At 37.7% G+C, this 18,354-nt stretch overlaps 2 protein-coding genes across 3 annotated transcripts; both read right to left on the bottom strand.

Annotated features, from left to right (window-relative positions):
- On the bottom strand, positions 1 to 11,112 carry Ypel (Yippee-like). 2 transcript variants are annotated; one of them, XM_029314788.2, is made up of 5 exons: positions 10,763 to 11,112; positions 3,882 to 4,343; positions 3,069 to 3,112; positions 2,517 to 2,625; positions 1 to 2,423 (listed from the first exon to the last, which is right to left on the bottom strand). In XM_029314788.2, the coding sequence occupies exons 2-5, from the start codon at positions 3,981 to 3,983 to the stop codon at positions 2,334 to 2,336; spliced, it is 345 nt and encodes a 114-aa protein (XP_029170621.1). In that variant the 5' UTR covers positions 3,984 to 4,343; positions 10,763 to 11,112; the 3' UTR covers positions 1 to 2,333. The 2 variants fall into 2 exon arrangements, with proteins under 2 accessions (XP_029170621.1, XP_085336913.1); XM_085480787.1 differs by lacking the exon at positions 10,763 to 11,112 and adding an exon at positions 6,076 to 6,278.
- A 1,482-nt stretch (positions 11,113 to 12,594) lies between these two features.
- LOC114940378 (uncharacterized) lies at positions 12,595 to 18,253 on the bottom strand. Its single transcript, XM_029315039.2, has 4 exons — positions 17,606 to 18,253; positions 15,921 to 17,506; positions 15,315 to 15,474; positions 12,595 to 14,977 (listed from the first exon to the last, which is right to left on the bottom strand). The coding sequence occupies exons 2-4, from the start codon at positions 17,303 to 17,305 to the stop codon at positions 14,360 to 14,362; spliced, it is 2,163 nt and encodes a 720-aa protein (XP_029170872.2). The 5' UTR covers positions 17,306 to 17,506; positions 17,606 to 18,253; the 3' UTR covers positions 12,595 to 14,359.
- Between the last annotated feature and the right edge of the window lie 101 nt (positions 18,254 to 18,354).

Raw genomic sequence — 18,354 nt, 5'->3', positions numbered from 1 at the left:
TTGTTTTTTTTAAATTTTATTAAGAACACGTTTTACAAAGCAAAATCCTGTGATGGTGGAAGTTGGTGGAGGCTGAGAAGACTACGGAATTAGTGTCGATATAGGTACATTTCAACAAGGTTTCTGAAAAGAGGTGAGTGCGGATAAGGAGATATCAGCACATTAATATAAAAAGTACTCTTTGAGTGACAGCGTGAATATTTAGGCCGACACATTCGTTCATTCATTCATCCCATTCATTCTGCCAGTCAATCGGTGTCAATCTGTCAAACAGGTAGGCGGACAGACATATCTTTTCTATACATACGCATGAATATACACTGCACTTTCACATGGATGCACTTGAGAGATAAACGTATGTCTTGTCTACGCGTGATATTTTGTGGAAAACAGTGCGGAAAACGAGGAGCATTGATATATATAATAATATATGTATATATATCGTACAAAGTAAGTTCGTACAATATAAACGGATTATCACTTAAACGGATAAACGCAATAACGCTATCTTCCTGTTAATAATATAACACGCATGTGAAAGAGAAACAATTTTCTATTCGAAAGTCGATTAAACGCAACAATTTACACGAGTCTTTAGTTTAATCGTTATTAAGTATCATGCACAGAGAGAAAGAGAAAGAAAGAAAGAGAGGAAAGAGATGTATTTATCCGATTTTCACTAATAATATAAGTGCAAATGCCATTAAATATATCATAATAATTGCTGATAAATTTGAATTTTTTATCAACTTTTATTTCGATAATCATAACAAGAAGATAGCATCGGAAGAACTCGTTAAGGAATATATATATATATATAGCGAAAATGATAGATTATTCGGTTATAATCAATCCGATGTAATAATATTTCGAAGGAAAATTTCTTTTATGGAAAAAATTATACATTGCATGAAAATGCATAAAAATGCATTTAAATGTAATATAAGAAAGTTTATGGATATTCAATCGCGGACGTTTATCTGTACTTAGTGATCAATATAGGTTTAATTCTCGGTGACTTTTTTTTTACGCGGGACCGTCATTACTAGCAATCTCGTAAATACATAGTTGGATCTTATAAAATATTTACGAACGAGATCGATATTTTAAAGGAAACGAACAATCATCCTTTCCTCTATATTTCAGATATAATATTGTATTACGTGCATATAGGAAAGCGCGCCACGTGCACGCACACACACACACACATACACACACACATTCATACATGATTTTTCAAAGTTCCACAACAAAAAATTCAATCGCACCACAATCCTACTCAGCCGATGAAGAAGATAAACATATTACAACATGATACTACTGTAATAACAGTGGCAACTGGCAGATAAACAGACAGTTTGGCAGGCATGACGAACATAAAATCAAACATGTACACGTGACACAAAACTCGGCCAGACTTCTTCCATATTATCCCCCTCCCTCGCTTCTTCTCTCATTCATGCACTCAAATTCTTTCCTTCTCTCTCTTTCTCTCTCTCTCCTCTGCTCTTCTTTGCCTCCATTATTCTTATTTACTCCTATTTTCTCTATCCACGAGGTCCTATAATAATGTAATATAGGCTTTAGTATTCTATATAATGTACACTAAATTCTAGGACTACTACTACGCCGTTTCTAAATACAACGTAGTATCCTTAATTAATATTAGGAATATCGGCAGTGAAATTCCAATGACAGACGCGGCAGGCAGGCAATCAGTCCGGCAAAGTCTGTGGCACTTGCGCTGTTCCGGTGCTTGAAACGGATAAAACTGATTGTCGGGGTGCCCCGCGCGTTTAATTTTTTTTTCAACATTCAGTGTCGACATGCACACTATTGCGCCACGCAATGTCTACAAAGATAATGGATCAAAATTAGGAAGAGGAGGGGCACCCCACAGTTCGTACCGAACTTCGATCTCGCTTCCTTATCTCCACCATGGCACCTTTTCATTCATCATATATATTCCACCATTTACTCGACCATTATCTTCTTATTTTATATCTCTACTGTTTTGTTTTGTTTTTTCCATCGAAAAATAATTTCTTTACAATACTTGGTGAAATGTGTGTCCACACCGGCGTATACCGGAATCGCTGCGATCGCCTTTCTTCGCTTGCTCGATTTGATCAGAGAAGCAAACCGATGTTTGTTGAATCGTCCGAAACGAAGATTACTAAGATTATAAATCACAAATGAAATCACAGACTTTCGTTGGTGGTTCGAATAGAGAGGGGCCGCACATTGCAATTAGACAACGTTGTAGGCATTATATCAGGAAAAGTTTGACGGGAGGCACGGAGAACTTGTCTCTCTCTATTCCCCTCCGTTCTTCATTCCCATCCATTTTCCTTGATCATGTGGGCAAGTTCGATTATAAACTTTCCTTCCTTATACTTTTGACTTGATTCGAACGCATGCTCCTAAAAATATATCATTGGATTTGATTAATTTCATTCAACTTTCCCTTCGTTTCAGATTAATTTGGAATTAATTTATTTTACTGGATTACTAACATATTTCCATCCTAACGTGGTTTTGCAACATTCGCAGTAGATATCAGCGACTGCATGCAACCCAGTTAACAGAACTCGCTCCTCCGCAGGTCCGCAACCTACGTTCACCCTGCATAATAAATATCATTATTAACATATAAATATATATTATCACTTTGCAAAATGTTCCTATTAGCCATCATATATATATATATATATATATATATATATATATATATATATATATATAAACACACTTGTTTCAAAATTTTATCAACAATTTTTATCAATAAAAAACATAATTTGGAGCATAAATATCTTAATCTTAAATGTTTATTTAAATAGTTTCTTCTCTCTCTCTCTCTCTCTCTCTCTCTCTCTCTCTCTCTTTCCATTCTTTCACAAAAAATAAATATATCAAATGTAAAAAAATAAAAAGAGAGAAAAAGAATGATAGTAAATTAAATTTTTGCTAAGAAAAGAATGGCTTCGACTTAATCGCAAGAATATATCCTACAAAAAATTATTCTATTATATTCTATTTATATATCTCTTTTTTATTGTTATACTTACACAGAATTAAAGAGATAGGCACGACCTTGACTGCCCTGGAAGGACTGAAATGTGAAACAGACGGAGCTTAGTTTCATTTCATAATGTACACGAAGTAAAACGAGATAGTTAGAAGACACTCTCCTATTATTAGCTATTATGGAACTATTTATGATGCCGATCGGAAGCACGTGTTTCCGATAAGCGAGTTTCCGACTACGATTTCTTCAGGCTATTATTATTACAGGTCTCTTTGGGGTCACGCATTATACGATGAGACAAACGATAATGATCTTTCCCACTCGTATCACAATAGGTTTCCGTTGATGAGAAAGAAATCATTTCGGGTGAACATTTTTCCCCAAACAGTTCCATAATAACTCTCTTAATCCTTTTAGATTACAATATCAGAAACGAAAAAAAAAAATTTCTTTTTCTTGCACTAGGGCGAAATTAATTAGTTTCTTCACATCTTATTAGTATTTCGTTAATGCAGACTAATTAAATATGTCGATAACTTTCATTGATATAAAGATAAGATAACAGGTAACTTTTGACCCTCTTTTCTTAGGAAAGTTAGGTAATTAATAGTTTCCAGATTAATTATCACACAATCTAATCTTATCAAGAGATCAGCGGAAACATTAATTTAAAAATCTTAAAATAAAAAAAGAAAAAGAAATGCAATAACACATGGATATAGATCCACGACGAATGACGTCATTAGACGTCACTTTTGGCGCTTATAATGACGTCGCTTGGACATTTAACGACGTCAGTTTGCTACCTGGGCTTCGGCATTCGATTGAGGCCATACGTCATACATCGTCTCACCTTAGAGATGAGTTCGTCGTGATTGGCGAGATGAGCACGGCAGTGAATGCACGAGTAAGTGCGGTGACAGGAAGGTAGGTACGCTTGAAAAGTTTTCACCATGGTGGCGTATCCAAGCGAGCGGGGACACACTTCGCTCTTTGCTTGCTCCGCTATCCTCTTGAATCCTTTTATCAAGAGCCCGAGGACGCGAGATCTCCTTCTCTCCGCGAGAGGAGAAGAGAGAGAGGGTTCGAGAGAGAAAGAGAGACTCGAGAGAGACTTCTTCCTCTCTTCTCTCTCTCTCTACGGATATATATTTCTTTATATTTATTTTCCTTTTCTTTTCTTCACGTTCAGCGGACACGAAATTGAATTCCTCTCCGAAACGCGGGGTGGTGGTGCGATAGTAGCCCCGTTCACCGCCGCTTCGTGCTCCGATCAGCTGTTGAGCTGGTTCAGACAGCGCCGGTTCGGGGACACCTGTAATAAACGAAGCAGGAGATTAATATGTTTGTCAACCGGTTGATCTTCATTTCGAATCGATTCTCGAGTCCGATATACGTCAACAGAATTTTTTCTTTTCTTTTTTTTTTTTTTTATATGTATACGTAAGACTTGATTAAATCATCCCCAGATAGCCGCAGTAATTATTACGACATCGTCTTGCCATGAAAATTATGTAATTTGACGTCAATATGACTACTTTTGCTATCTGGGTTGTAGAAAATATTATGAAGAAATTTGACGTCAAAGTTTGACACAAATCCGATTATACGTTGAAAAATGGATATAGTCCATTATCATCATATCGCAAAGTAATAGTTATATAGGGTGTCTCGTAAAAACTGGATTTTTCCTCAGCGAAAATGTCGATTTTTTGCACGTTCTCAATTTTTGCCATCATGTAACTTTGTAAATAAGCCTTGAATTAAAATTCTATTAAAGTAAACTCTACTTTAAATTAATCGAAGCATGTGGTTTTGTTCATATTTTAGTTCCACGGAATTTAGTTGGCGAAAAAGTCAACTAAAGCCATTTTTCTTAAGGAATCTTCCATAAACAGCCCAGGTAATAAGCATACATACGTCATTTTGACTACTTGGGAGGTGATTCGCGAATCTCGGGACACCCTGTACATTACTTCGGAAATTAATTCCGCTATTTTGTGCTAATTTTCACGAGATAAGTCCGTGAATTACACGACGAATAAAATCTCCACCAGCAAAACTGCATCACGACGATTGCAAGACATAGTAAACAACATTAAGCTTTTGTGTATCGCTTCGTCTTCAGAATCCTTCATCTCGAGCATCAATAAAAAGTGTCATCGCGTTTTTCCACCCATGCAGTCCTCTTAATTGCTCTGAAATTTTATAAAAAAAAATTAATAAAAAATCAGGAGCAACTAGGTGGGGGAGAGAGCGCAATGACAGCTGCGGAAATGACGTTGAAAGGCGAAGCGAGGCGTAGCTTTCAAAGGCAATTGCATCGACGACGTACTACATGCATCTGCTGACATACAGCCACGTGCTGGCGCGCGTTCAGACAAAGAGACAAGGACGTTATTATGAATCGTTAAAGATAGAGATTTTTTTTCTACGCGCTCGCGCGAGGCGAATAGAGAAGACGCGTCTTTCTCTCTTTTTCTTAGCCTTCCTCGGAACGGATGTTGGACGCTTCATATAAATGTTAATCGCGAAATCTCCGCTTAATCGGAATTGATTCTCGCGGACGACCTCGCGGTTCAACTGCAGCTTCTTTTAGTGCGTATCGAGGCTTTGGACACTCTTGGACACACTTGGACATGGATGGTCTGCTTGGAATCATTAAAACAATTATTTTCGCATATTTATAAAAAAATAATATAAAAATAATGTAAAAATAATATAAAATAATTAAATAATATATAATATAAAAAAAAATAAAAATAAAAAATTTAATCATGTTTCTCCGCTGAAAAAAATTCTGCGAACCTTTATACACTCGGACACACTTGAATTCGATCGCTGAGATTTATTGAAATTTATTCGCGAGTATGAATTGAATTTCAATTCTGTCTTTGTTAACGACGACCCGGGACGGAGCAAAGAGGAGATGAACGAGAACTTACGGGAACGAGTTTCCTAACGGACGGCCAAGAACAAAGCGAGAGAGACCGGGACTTTCGAGTCAATATACTAGTCAAGGTCATTGCTACTTATTGTAGACGCACCGGCGTCCTTTTTATTCTCTCTTCTCGCACAAGTACACACGCGACGACGAGGAAAAGAGAGAGAGAGACCAGCTCTGCAACTCGAAAGACTTCAGCAGCGATCGAGACTATATAAAGAGAGGAAAACTGCGCATCGGAGACTTCTTAGATCATTTTATCTAACAATTAAGTCATATATCTTAGCTCAGATAAGATAAAATCGAATTAATTTATTCATATGTCGCGACATAGAGAGAACAGAACCTTTTTTTTTATTAAATATACGAAACTTCAAAGAAGAAAAAGACATCTCACAAAGATATTTATCTCTCTTTATTCTAATTTGTTGCCAAAAGTATATATAACTGATGTCTGAAATATAATTCTTGACAATTGGCCAACGATACATAGTGACGATAAATTTGACATATAATTGATTTGACATCTATTATTAATTCTATTATATCACAAATAACGATCATAGTTTCTCTGCCGATATTGACCTAAGCAAGTCTACCTGATACTTTAAAAGAAACCTAATAAAGCCCTGGGTGAGTCTTGGAGAGAAAACGAACGAGGGGTTGACGACCGAGGACCCAAGTTGCAGGGAGAAAGAGAGAGGGACAAAGACCCTCTCTCTGTCTCTCTCTTTCTCTCCCTATGCGCTTCCAGTTATTTATAAACTGCCTGCTGTGTGCGAGAGAGAGAGAATGTGCGCGAGTCGTTCACCCTTCACCCTGCATTACATTACAAACGAGGATCGAATGGGCGGGTGCCATTGCCCTCATCCATGCCAACGTTGTCGCAACGCACTGATTACGGCGCAGGAAAAAAAAAACAGGAGGGAAGAGAGAAAGAGACCTCCGAATCGCTGACCTTCTTAAATCGCGATTGAGAAATATATTCTGAAGAATAATGGAGAGGAATACATATTCATTTTCCAATTAATTTCCACATAACAAACAACTCGGGTGACAAGCGTACGTCATTTTAACGTCATTAACGTCAAAACGATGTCATTCTGACATCACAGATGTCATAATTATGTCATTTTGATGTCAAATGTCAAAATACTGTCATAGATGTTAAAATGACGTTTAATGACGTCAGTTTGCTATTTGGGAAATCTGAAGAATTTTTAAGTAAGAAAGAATGTACCTAGGTAACAAGTATATGTCATTTTGACATCATTAACGTTAAACCGGTGTCATTCTGACGTCACAGATGTCAAAATAATGTTATTTTGACGTTTAATGACGTCAGTTCGCTATTTGAGAAATCTGAAGAATTCGAGAAAGAATGTACCCAGATGACAATAAGTATATGACGTCATTAAACATAAAAACGACGTCACTTTGACATTTATGACGTCAGTTTGCTAGGTAGGTATCTTCGACGCGCGACGAGGAAAATAACAATAAAACGAGGTGATAAAAGAGGAGGAAGTCGCGAGGAAGAGAAGGCGCCGAGAAGAAAGAAAACGTGCGCAACAGGGAGACGAGAGAGAAAACAGAGAAGCGCGCGCGCTCGCTCGCACGATCCGCGTCGCGCAGTCAGCTGATTCAGTTCGTCCAGTCAGCTGTAAATGTACACAAAACCGTTGTCCAACAGGTTCGCGCGACGCGACGCGGCGCGCCGCGACGCCGCGCGTTTGATCGACCGATGCGAAGCTCTCGAGGCCTCGCGTTGCAAGGACACCTTCGATTCACCTCGATTCTTCTCGCGGAGGAAGCGCGATTGAACCGAATACATACTTATGCGAGAACCGGGAGAAAAGGAAGGATTCTTGGGGGAGGAGAAATCGACCGGTCGTGCCATTTTAACACGCGCGGCTGCGTATTTAATACACACATATAGGAGCCAAAATAGAAGTCACGTTTACGCGCAATTACGCGCGCTGAAAAACAAGATCTTCGAGAAGAGTCGCGATTGCATCTTGAAATCTCGACTCCCGATTCGAGTAAATAAATAAAGAATGAGAGAAAGAGAAGAGGGAAAGATGAGCCGTGTTTATACATAATGTCTAGTTTAATTAATTCGCGCCATTGTTCGTCGTCGCACACTTATATTCGTTTTCTTTGTAGCGTGCGGCTACGGAATATGAATAACAGATTGTTTTTCAAAGACGAATCATCGCGTTATCGCGCGCAGTTATGCGCAGAAAATTTTTATAGGCCATAATTCTATATTTTTTTCTATTTTTCGACCTTGTATTATCTATAGTAAATTTTCTTTCCAAAAACATTACATCTACATTTTTATATTATATTTCTATTTTAAATATTTTTATTTTTCTTGCAATATATTGAATAAAATATGCATACGATTTTTCTGCGCGTTATATTCCGGTGGATATAGAAAATCTGGTTAAAAAAAATAAAAAAAAAAAAAAATCAATGTTTACGTTCAGTTATACGTTATCTGGACAAAACATTGAACGTAATGGTTACATATTTTTTAATAACATTCTCGATATCCATTCGAATTCGTTTCTCGACCGTTTTAATAATAGAAGAATGTAACGAGGCAACACACTTTTATTTAATTTTAGTTATTCATCAATAATCGAGAAATAATTCATGGAAAACTAACGAAAATAGCGACAATCTCTCTCGCAGACAATATAATTTCCAACACACGAAAAACACATTCGCGCTCTCGGCTTCGCGAGATAATGATCTCGATATATTTTTACGACGCGACAGTTGGATCAGCTGTTAATGTATACAAAACATGCGTCGCGTTATCTGGCGACATTTTGTCGCTTCTGTGTATCCGTGTACCACTTATCTCAAGACTATATACACATATACAGAGGACTCGTGTAAGGAAAATGGATAGTCTAAACATTTCGCGCGGATCTACCAGTTCGTTTAAGATTATAGCCTTTGTAATAAATATATATTTTGTGTGTACGTAACGTTGGTACATCTGAAAAAAAAAAATTCAAAGAGAGAGGAGGACCCGTAAGATTCCGTTATTTTCTCCGCCATGTGTCGATGAATCCATATATACATATATACAGTTAACGTTAAGTACGAGATTATATACGAATATCCGCGCTATTTCGCGCTCAGTCTGTTTTCTTACCCGCCTAGGGTTTGTTTAAGAAGAAAACGAGTCCGTCTCTCTTTCCTTCTTATTTAAAAATAGATCAAATCCATACGTGAGAGAGAAAATGGCCCAAATAGCAAACTGACGTCATTGTCATTAGATATCTATGACGTCAGAATGACGCCGCTCTGACATTAATGATGTCAAAATGACACTTGTACGTACACTTATTGTTACGTGGTAATTTTGAATATTTTAATATTTCCAGATAAAGGATAAAATTATATGGCGAATCTCATCTAGTTAAATTCCAAATAATATTATTTTTAACACCGTTTATGATAATACATATTTGTATTATCTATATATAAAAATAAGACGAGATGTGTCAAAATTTCACCCAGACAATCATTTATCTTAATTTCGTTCAGATGAGCAGCAAATATTTGCTGGAGCTAATCACCGGAAGTCGGGAAATCGAACGAATACTTAATAAAGGAAATGTAACGATTATTTAAAATTAAAAATAAATATTATCTTACGAAACGGTGAATATTTTTCAACAGACGTGTGAAAAAATTTCATCCAGACAAGAGATGATTCATTTAGATATAACAGCAACCACCGTCTGGCGAGGTAACCACCGGAAGTCGAGAAATCGAGCGGACACTTATATAAAGAAAATAGCAAAAATTAAAAAATTAAAAATAAATATTATTTTACGAATCGGTGAATATTTTTCAATCAACAAAGAGAGTCGTTCAGTGATGAATCAAAAACTGATTCATTGATAAAAAAAAAAAAAAAAGAGGGAAAAGAGAGAGCAGAAGAAAGGATTGTGGGTTGCTAACCTGACACGATACCTGCTCGACGAGGAAGAGGATGAGAGAGAGAGAGAGAGAAAGAGAGAGAAAGACGGAGAGAAGCGCGAATCGAAACGCAGGAGGCGAGGCACAACGAATGAGGCAGCTGACAGACCCCATCAGCTGAGAACGTACACAAACCCAATGATTTAACGCGGCGTATCCGCGGCATTATCGCGGGTTCGATGCGCGATAGCGCGTCGAATTCGTTAGGTTAGATAAGAAAAATCACGCCCGAGATCCCTCGTCGAATCCTCGAGCTCGCGGTAGTTATATACGAAAAACAATAATGCGTAGTTTCTAAACGGAGACAAGTATGGACGTACGTGAACTACGGATTCCGCGACTTTGCGCGTCTCTCGCACCACCTCGTCGCGTATATGTTATCTCGTCGCGATCGAACGAAGGAGAGGAAGGACACGAAAGCGAAGGAGCTTTTCGGGGGCGAAAGAGAGACGCGACGTAGAAAACTCGGACTTTATTTATACCGATCGAATGAGAGCGATATATAGACGAATATAAGCGCGCGCGTATTACATTTCCATATCCTTCTTACGCTTCGATCAGCCCGCGATTTCCTCGAGGAAATAAACCTGACCCGGACTGCTTTTTCGTTCAAGTGTCAAAAACACCTGGCGCGATGACGTATATATATATATATATATATATATATATATACGCGCGCATATGCGAGGGAAAAAAAATCGCGGAGAAAATAATCTGTCAAAATAATATTTTTTTCCAAAAGGGTACCTGGGGGACTCTTCGTGTTCCTCTTTTTTTTTACGCACCTCCATATGCATCCGTGACCGCTGCAGCAGCGTGCGACGACGACGCGGTTTCTCGGTACGCCTCCTCTTCTTTCTGCTCTCTCTTCGCGGCTCGAAGCAGCTCGGAGCGCGAAGAACGACGACGACGACGACGACGACGACGACGGCGGCGGTGGCGACGGCGACGACGACGACGACGACGAGCACGACGGATCACGGCTGCCTCGTCTCTGCGCGATTCTGCCACAAACAACGACGGCGACGCGGACAGTTCGTCACGATCATTACTTCAAATTACGGCGAGACGCTTCGCACGTCCAGCAGCGAACCACACACCGTGACTGCTGATCGTTGCTCTCTCTCTCTCTCTCTCTTTTTCTCTCCCTCTCTCTCCGATCGACTCTACTCTCGGCGTCGTTCGATTTATTTCGGTTCGTCCGCAGGCGAAATCGCGCACGCGCGCATGCGCGGAGAGACGCGTCCCCGATTTCGGACACCGCCGGCAGAGCGCGCGAAACAGAGCGATTCGAATGTCGGAGCCCAAAATATTATTATTGCGCGATATATATGTATATATATATTTATATGCTGCTTGTTTTTCTCAATATCGGAAATCTTTTTTAATTTTTATTTCGTAGATCGAAATTATTTTATATAATTCTAGATAATTTATATGTGTATAATTATTTGCACATTTTTTGAATATATTTAATCTCTCTCTTTATATTATATTAAATATTTATTTATATATTATATAAATATAAATAAAAATATATATGTTATATGAAGAGAGAGAAAGGAAGAAAAATAGATTCTTTGAGATGATTCATGGTGTATCTCATGCAGTATATAAATTTAAAAAATATATATTATATATGTATATATATAAATATATGTCATATGTCAAAAAAAATGAAAAGCATGAAATACTGTCCTATTTTCTCCTTTTTAGAAGATATAATTATGTTTCAAAGATGAAAATATATATCTTGGCAGTTTTATTATCATCCTTTTTATTTAAAAAAATGCAATTATATTTAAAAAATGAAAATATTTACGATATATGTATGTATATATATATATATATATATATATATATATATATATATATATATATATATGTATATAATTATCTATGTTCGATATCATTTTGTAAATATTTGAACAAATTTTGTCAACTGAATATATTATAGACAATTATTAAAAATACTGTTTTGTTGTATACATATGATTTTTTTTAAAAGAGTTTTATTTAATGACGCTTAGCAATCTCGAGGATTAGTCCTACTATATTGATTAATGCACATTTTTTTCATTCATACATTATATCTTCTCTTGTATTCCAGAATCGACGAAAGATGTACATTTAGCGTTATTCTTAGGGAAATATGGTCGATTTTTAAATTGAAGAAATAGTTTTACAAAGTATTTTTATAATCTATAATTAAAAAGGTATTTTGCAAATTAAATTTGAGAAGCTTAAATAAATAACATGCGGAACATATTGTTCAATTTAAAATAACTTTCAATAGATTATTTTAATTTGAGATTATTAGAATTATAGAATTGAAATTTTCAGTGTAAAAGCGACGATCTTAAATATTGTAATAAATTATAATCTTTCTTCATCTCAAAATACTTTCGCGATCAGTCAACTTCAAATTTCACAAGAAATGACGCATATATGTACACTCTTACCAATTCTGGTATGCTCATTGTATAAAACATGGCAAATAATATATATCTGTATAAACACGTCTCATGATTTAAAAATATTAGATTAATAAAGAAATTATATAATCTTTTGCGCAATTTTTGTTTAGCTCTTAGCACTAATATACAATAAAAGGAAAAACGCATAAATTTGTCAATTAATATAATACATCTCTATAAAGATTGTCATTGGAACAACCAAGTATATTATATTATTGCGCGATATGTACTTACTTTACTTATATATCGATGACATCCACAGTATTCTGGAACTTCTCGAATTGTTTAATAAAGTTGTTATCGAAAAGATTGCGGGAAACACAGAAACAATTTAAAAGTTTATCGTGTCACCTACAAACAAAAATGTATATATATAAAATATTGATTAATAGTAATTTTTGTTTGAGTGTCGTCATAAAATGATAAAAAAACTGGCACAGATAGATAAGACTCGCACTTGAAAAACTTCACAGTTTCTTCACACATACGAATATTAGTATTGCAGCATTCTAACGTTGCTTCAGAAAAAAAGATGGATACGTATTTTAAAACTATGTAGGAAACCTTTATTCGTATTTCTTCCGATTTTCTAGCTATTCTATCAGTTAATATATATACTTGCTGACAAAGAAATTAAATTTGCATTTCACTAAAAAGAGCCCGCTAAGCAATCTCATGTATCCGCATCGTAATTCGACGCGCACTTTTTTTCTTTATCGCGATGAAGAAATATTTTAATCGAAGAAGGTAATTAAAAGTACGGGAAGCAATTTCCGCGATTCCAAACACGCGTTACAAAGATTTCTACATGTATTTTAAAATACATGTACTAATCTTATAACTTTTGTATATGTATTTATATATTGTATATGTATATATGTATATATATATATATATATATATATATATATATATATATAATTTTGCGATCTTTTTTTTTGAATCGTTTTGATACTGTCCATGATTGATGTAAAACTAATATATGTATATATATATATATATATATATAATACGTGTTAATCTCATGATTATAATGTATAAACGTGATATTAACATCGTATATATTGCCGATACGAGAATCGCGTTAATTTCTCACGAAAAACATTTACATCCATTTATTGATATTTGGATTTTATAAAACCGGGATTCTTACGTATTTCTAAATTTTAACAAGCAGTTTGCTCGTATCTTTTAACGTAAAAATATAAATTGCGCGGGACTAAAATGCTATCTTGGATAAGATCTAAGCTTTAAAAATGCTTCATAAATGCGCAATGTCTGCCACCCTCTTACTCTTCGCCGAAATCGTTTATAGAATTTCCCCCTCTTTTCTACTCTGTTCATACACAAATTGCCACGTCTCATCATCGTACAAATACATTGAGAAGGATAAACGAAAAAGCAGCGATACACGGCGAACTTATTTTTTTTCCTTTATATCTTGATTTATTTAATATGTACTTTCTTATAAAGTGACGTCCTACTAAATAAAAGTAAATGAAAAAATCACCAAACAATATGTTAATATGTTCATTAAAATTCTTCATCTCGTTAAGGCAACTAATTTGTTTAGTCTCATTTTACATATCTAGAGTATATATATATTTATATAATTATTTTTATATTTGTATATTTATAAAGTATATGTAAAACACTAATATGTGATTATTTTTATTTTCTTGTTACAAGCCTTATATTAATTAGAATATAGTATGTATACTTTGTATATTCTTATATACTCTTGTAATAAAATCGATTATTCCATACTTGGATCTAGATATAATAAATATATATCTAATGTATATTGTTAGTACAAGAGAAGTGCGTGCAGAGGGTGGCAGCGGGGTGCGCATTTGGGAGTGCTATTGTTTCAAGGACTCTCCAGTCCTTTGTCTTTATACCGTCTCACATGGTGACATTCAACTGTATTGCTTTAGCGTCCACGGAACATGCTTGCTGCTGTTGCGTTTGTTGTTGCTGCTGCTGCTGTTGTTGTTGCTGCTGCTGCTGCTGCTGTACCTGTTGTTGTACTTGTTGTTGCACTTGCTGCTGTATTGCCTGCAGTTGAATCGTTTTCGTATCGACAGTCATTGTCTGCTGCTGTTGCGGCTGCTGCTGTTGTACTTGCTGCTGCTGCACTTGCTGCTGCTGCTGTACCTGCTGTTGTTGTGCTTGTTGCTGCTGCTGCTGCTGCTGTGCTTGCTGAGCAGCAGCTTGGGCAGCTTGCCTTTGTTGCTGTCTAAGTATACTAGGTGGCGGATCCATATGTTGACGTTGATGTAACAACAGATGATTCTTTTGGAAGAAAGCTTTACCACATTTGTCACACACGTGGGATCTTATGTGGCAACTGCCGTCTGTGTGACGTCGTTGATGTTGCGACAAACCATGTTTCTGTGCAAAGCCGCGACCACAATCAGGACAAATGTGTGGTTTAGGTTTTGGTCCTGATCCCACTGGCGGCGATGTTTGGGTTGCACCGTGCATATGACTAACACCAGGCGTTCCTATCGGTCCGTTCATCTGTGCAAATATTTTACTTATAATTTACATGCTTTACACTTTCAATACACATAATGCTTCCTAATTACACAGTGAAATATCTTTACGCGCGAGATTTGAGAAATATTTGAGAAATTTAACTAGTTTAAATATTTAAATAATTTATATAAAATATTTTTATAAAATACTTTCTTTGAGATAAAATTAATATACATTTAATATTAAATAAGATATTAAAAAAAAATTTTTTTTTCTAAATCAAATTTTTTCACTAAAGAATAAGATAAAAATTGGCATTATCTCCATACATATCTCCAAGTAAACTTATCTTTAATTATCAAAATGATATAATCATTACCTGATGAGTTGTTGGAGTGTTTGGGGTAAGGAAATGTGCCGGAGTTTGCTGAAAGGCGGCTGCTAATCCACAAAGGTCTGTTACAAGTGTTCGATCACCAGTATGTAACCTTTGGTGTAAATTTAGAGCTTCTCGATTTGGGAAATCCAGTCCACATTCCCTGAAATAATAATTATTTGTTAAGAATTGATGCTTATCTTCTCACAGAAGAAATAAAATCTATTCTTTGTTCATAAATAAACATATATTTGAATTATATATCTTTCAACTTTCTCTCTCGTTTAACTGTAATTAAAATTTAGGATCTGTCTTGTATTATCAGTCAAATATATAAATAAATATTGAAAAATATTTCTCTTTAATATTTGTTTCAACTTTCTTAAAAAACCAGAAGAATATATATCTATTTTGTATTTGATTTTAACTCGCTGCATTGTATTGTATTGTATTTTGAAAATTCTACATCCAGATATATTACTTTTTCTTTAATATATTGTACATCTTATAATACTAGTTATTGTTGCAAATATACTACAAAATTAATCATTATAAACAGACTAAAAGAATTATTTTGATAATTATGTCTGGTAGAGTACGATGTCTCACCTGCATGTAAGAGACTTCTCATCGGTATTTGTATTGTTATTGTGAATCTTCGAATGAGCAACCAGATCTGCCTTTCGAGGAAATGCCTCTCCACAAACGGTGCAAGCATAGGGTGTTTCGCCTGTATGTAAACGCATATGAGCTAAAAGTGTTCTCTTTTGTAGAAATTCCTTTCCGCAGGCAGAACACGAGTGTGGAACTCTGCCGTGTAGCCGGCCGTGATTAACCAGCTCGAACTTCCTCTGGAAAGTGGCACCACAATCATGGCAAACAAATGGATGTAGACTGCCATGGAAGCGTGAATGCATCGTAAGGTGATCCTTTTGCGAAAATGACTCTCCGCACTCCTCGCAAACGTAAGGTCTCTCCCCCGAATGGAACTTACTGTGCGTCACCAGGTGACGCTTGAGTGGAAATGCCCTTCCGCATTCCTGGCAGACAATTGGCCGTTCTCGCGTGTGGACGCGAGTGTGTGTTACAAGATGATGCTTCAATGTAAAAGACTTTTTACATTCGCGACATTGATACGGTCGGTCGGCGCTGTGCAGTAGAAGATGCGTATGAAGACAATGCTTGTGCGCAAAACTCTTGCCACAATGAACGCAAATGTGAGGTCGTTCCCCGGTGTGTACTCTCGCGTGCGTCGTAAGATGATGCTTGAGCAGGAAGGACTTGCCACATTCGGAACAGGAGTACGGTCGCTCCTTCGGCACCCGAACCTGACTTCCCATATCCTGTTGTTGCTTGACTTTCGTCTCGATTTGCGTTGTATTCACATGGGTCAGAACATGCCCGAAATGGGCGGTACTGTCCGTTTGACTCGTCGCCACGTTATTCGCCGTGCTGGCTTGATTAGACGCTGCGGCTGCTCTCTTCATTAAAATTTCATTGCACTCTTCTGCGGTAAGCTGTATTGGTCCAAGAGGTGTCATGAAGTGCTTACTCATGGCATGCTTATCGGCTGTTGTAAAAACTAAGGTGTTGGAGAACAAGGAAGGTGGTGGTGTGGGATGTGCCGCGTCGCAATTGCATCCACCCTTGTCACAGGTCAATGCAAATACATCGTGATGCTTTTTAGTGCGAACGTGAGTGCCATGGGTAGTTTGATTATGCGCTCCCCCTGTATGGCCATGATGCGTAGTGGGTGTTTGCTGACAACTTTCGTTCATCGCAAACATTGGACGACGATGAGCGGTGGCTGTAACCTTGGCCGGTTTGATATCGACCTGTATCTTCTGACTGGATCCCTGATCCTGATTATTGTTGACGGCGTAACTGATATTCGTCGCGAGCTCGTTCTGGGCATTCTCCCGGGTCTCCGTCCCGCTGAAGGTCCAAGTGTACCCGCCGAATCCTGCACCCGCATTGCCAGGAGTGGTGCACATATTCGTCAGAGTTGTAATGGATGGGTTAGTCTGGTTAGACGCGGTCGTACTGCTCGTCGGTTCTTCCGTATCTACCAATGCATTTTCCGCGCCAACCCTTTCCACTACAACAAACTGTTCCGTGGGAAATATTTTGAGAGGTTCCAAATAAACGTACCCGTTACGCTCCAGTATCTCGGCTTTCAAGTACAGGTGTCATATCTGTCAAAAACAGACCATCAATTAGAAGATTAGTTGGCAAAGAGACACGCGAGATTAAACGCTTGAAAACTAGGCAAGACTTTGCAAGGTGGTTTATACCTCCAGAAGGAATCATCGAGAGTGCTCCCGAGGCGCACTCGCCGCTCGCACTCTCGGGAGAGAAGAACCGACGTGTGTCTCGGCGGACGGCTTATCCGATCCGGAGCATCGGTAATATCGGAGCAGATCGACGACGACAGCCTTCCTCGCCTTTGTTGATTTCCTGTCAAGTCTCTCACGTATAACCGGACTGGAGCACTTTCGTTTGCCGCGCCGCACACGAGTTGTTTGTTGCGCCAATAGAAAAAAGCACGCCGCTCGACCAAGACAGACGAGACAAGACAGAGAGAGAGAGTTCCTCTTATCTATGTGTTGGGTAGCATATAAGTGTGCGGTCTCTCTCTTTCTCGTTACGGTCCCTCGCCTTCGGTCCCGCGGCGTCCGCAGATCCTCTCGCTCTCCTCGGGAAGACAACCTCCACCTTCCTCCCGCGGCACTCCCACACGCTCACTCGCGCTCCTGGCACTTTTTCCGGGTTTCCCGCTCGCGAGGCACGCTACTTACTTACACGCACGCACGCACGACCGTCATTAATTTTACATAATTGCATATTTTATTGTCCATACAAACTAGCCTCACAATCGGCCATTTTATTTGTAAACTACCAAAAAACAATGTTGCCAATGTATGCGCGATTTTGGAGGGAGAGCCGCGGAGCTTCGGCTTTGGCCGATAGCGTCGCCGAGGACGCTTCCGCGATGGCAGCACTTTGCGCTGTTTGCCGACTGCGCGCGACGTCCGCCATATTT

This window comes from Nylanderia fulva, unplaced genomic scaffold (assembly GCF_048542155.1).
Source record: "Nylanderia fulva isolate GAGA-0341 unplaced genomic scaffold, ASM4854215v1 Scaffold16, whole genome shotgun sequence".
Lineage (NCBI taxonomy): Eukaryota > Metazoa > Arthropoda > Insecta > Hymenoptera > Formicidae > Nylanderia > Nylanderia fulva.
Note: the sequence above shows the minus strand (reverse complement) of the source record. Positions and strands in the feature narration are given on the sequence as shown.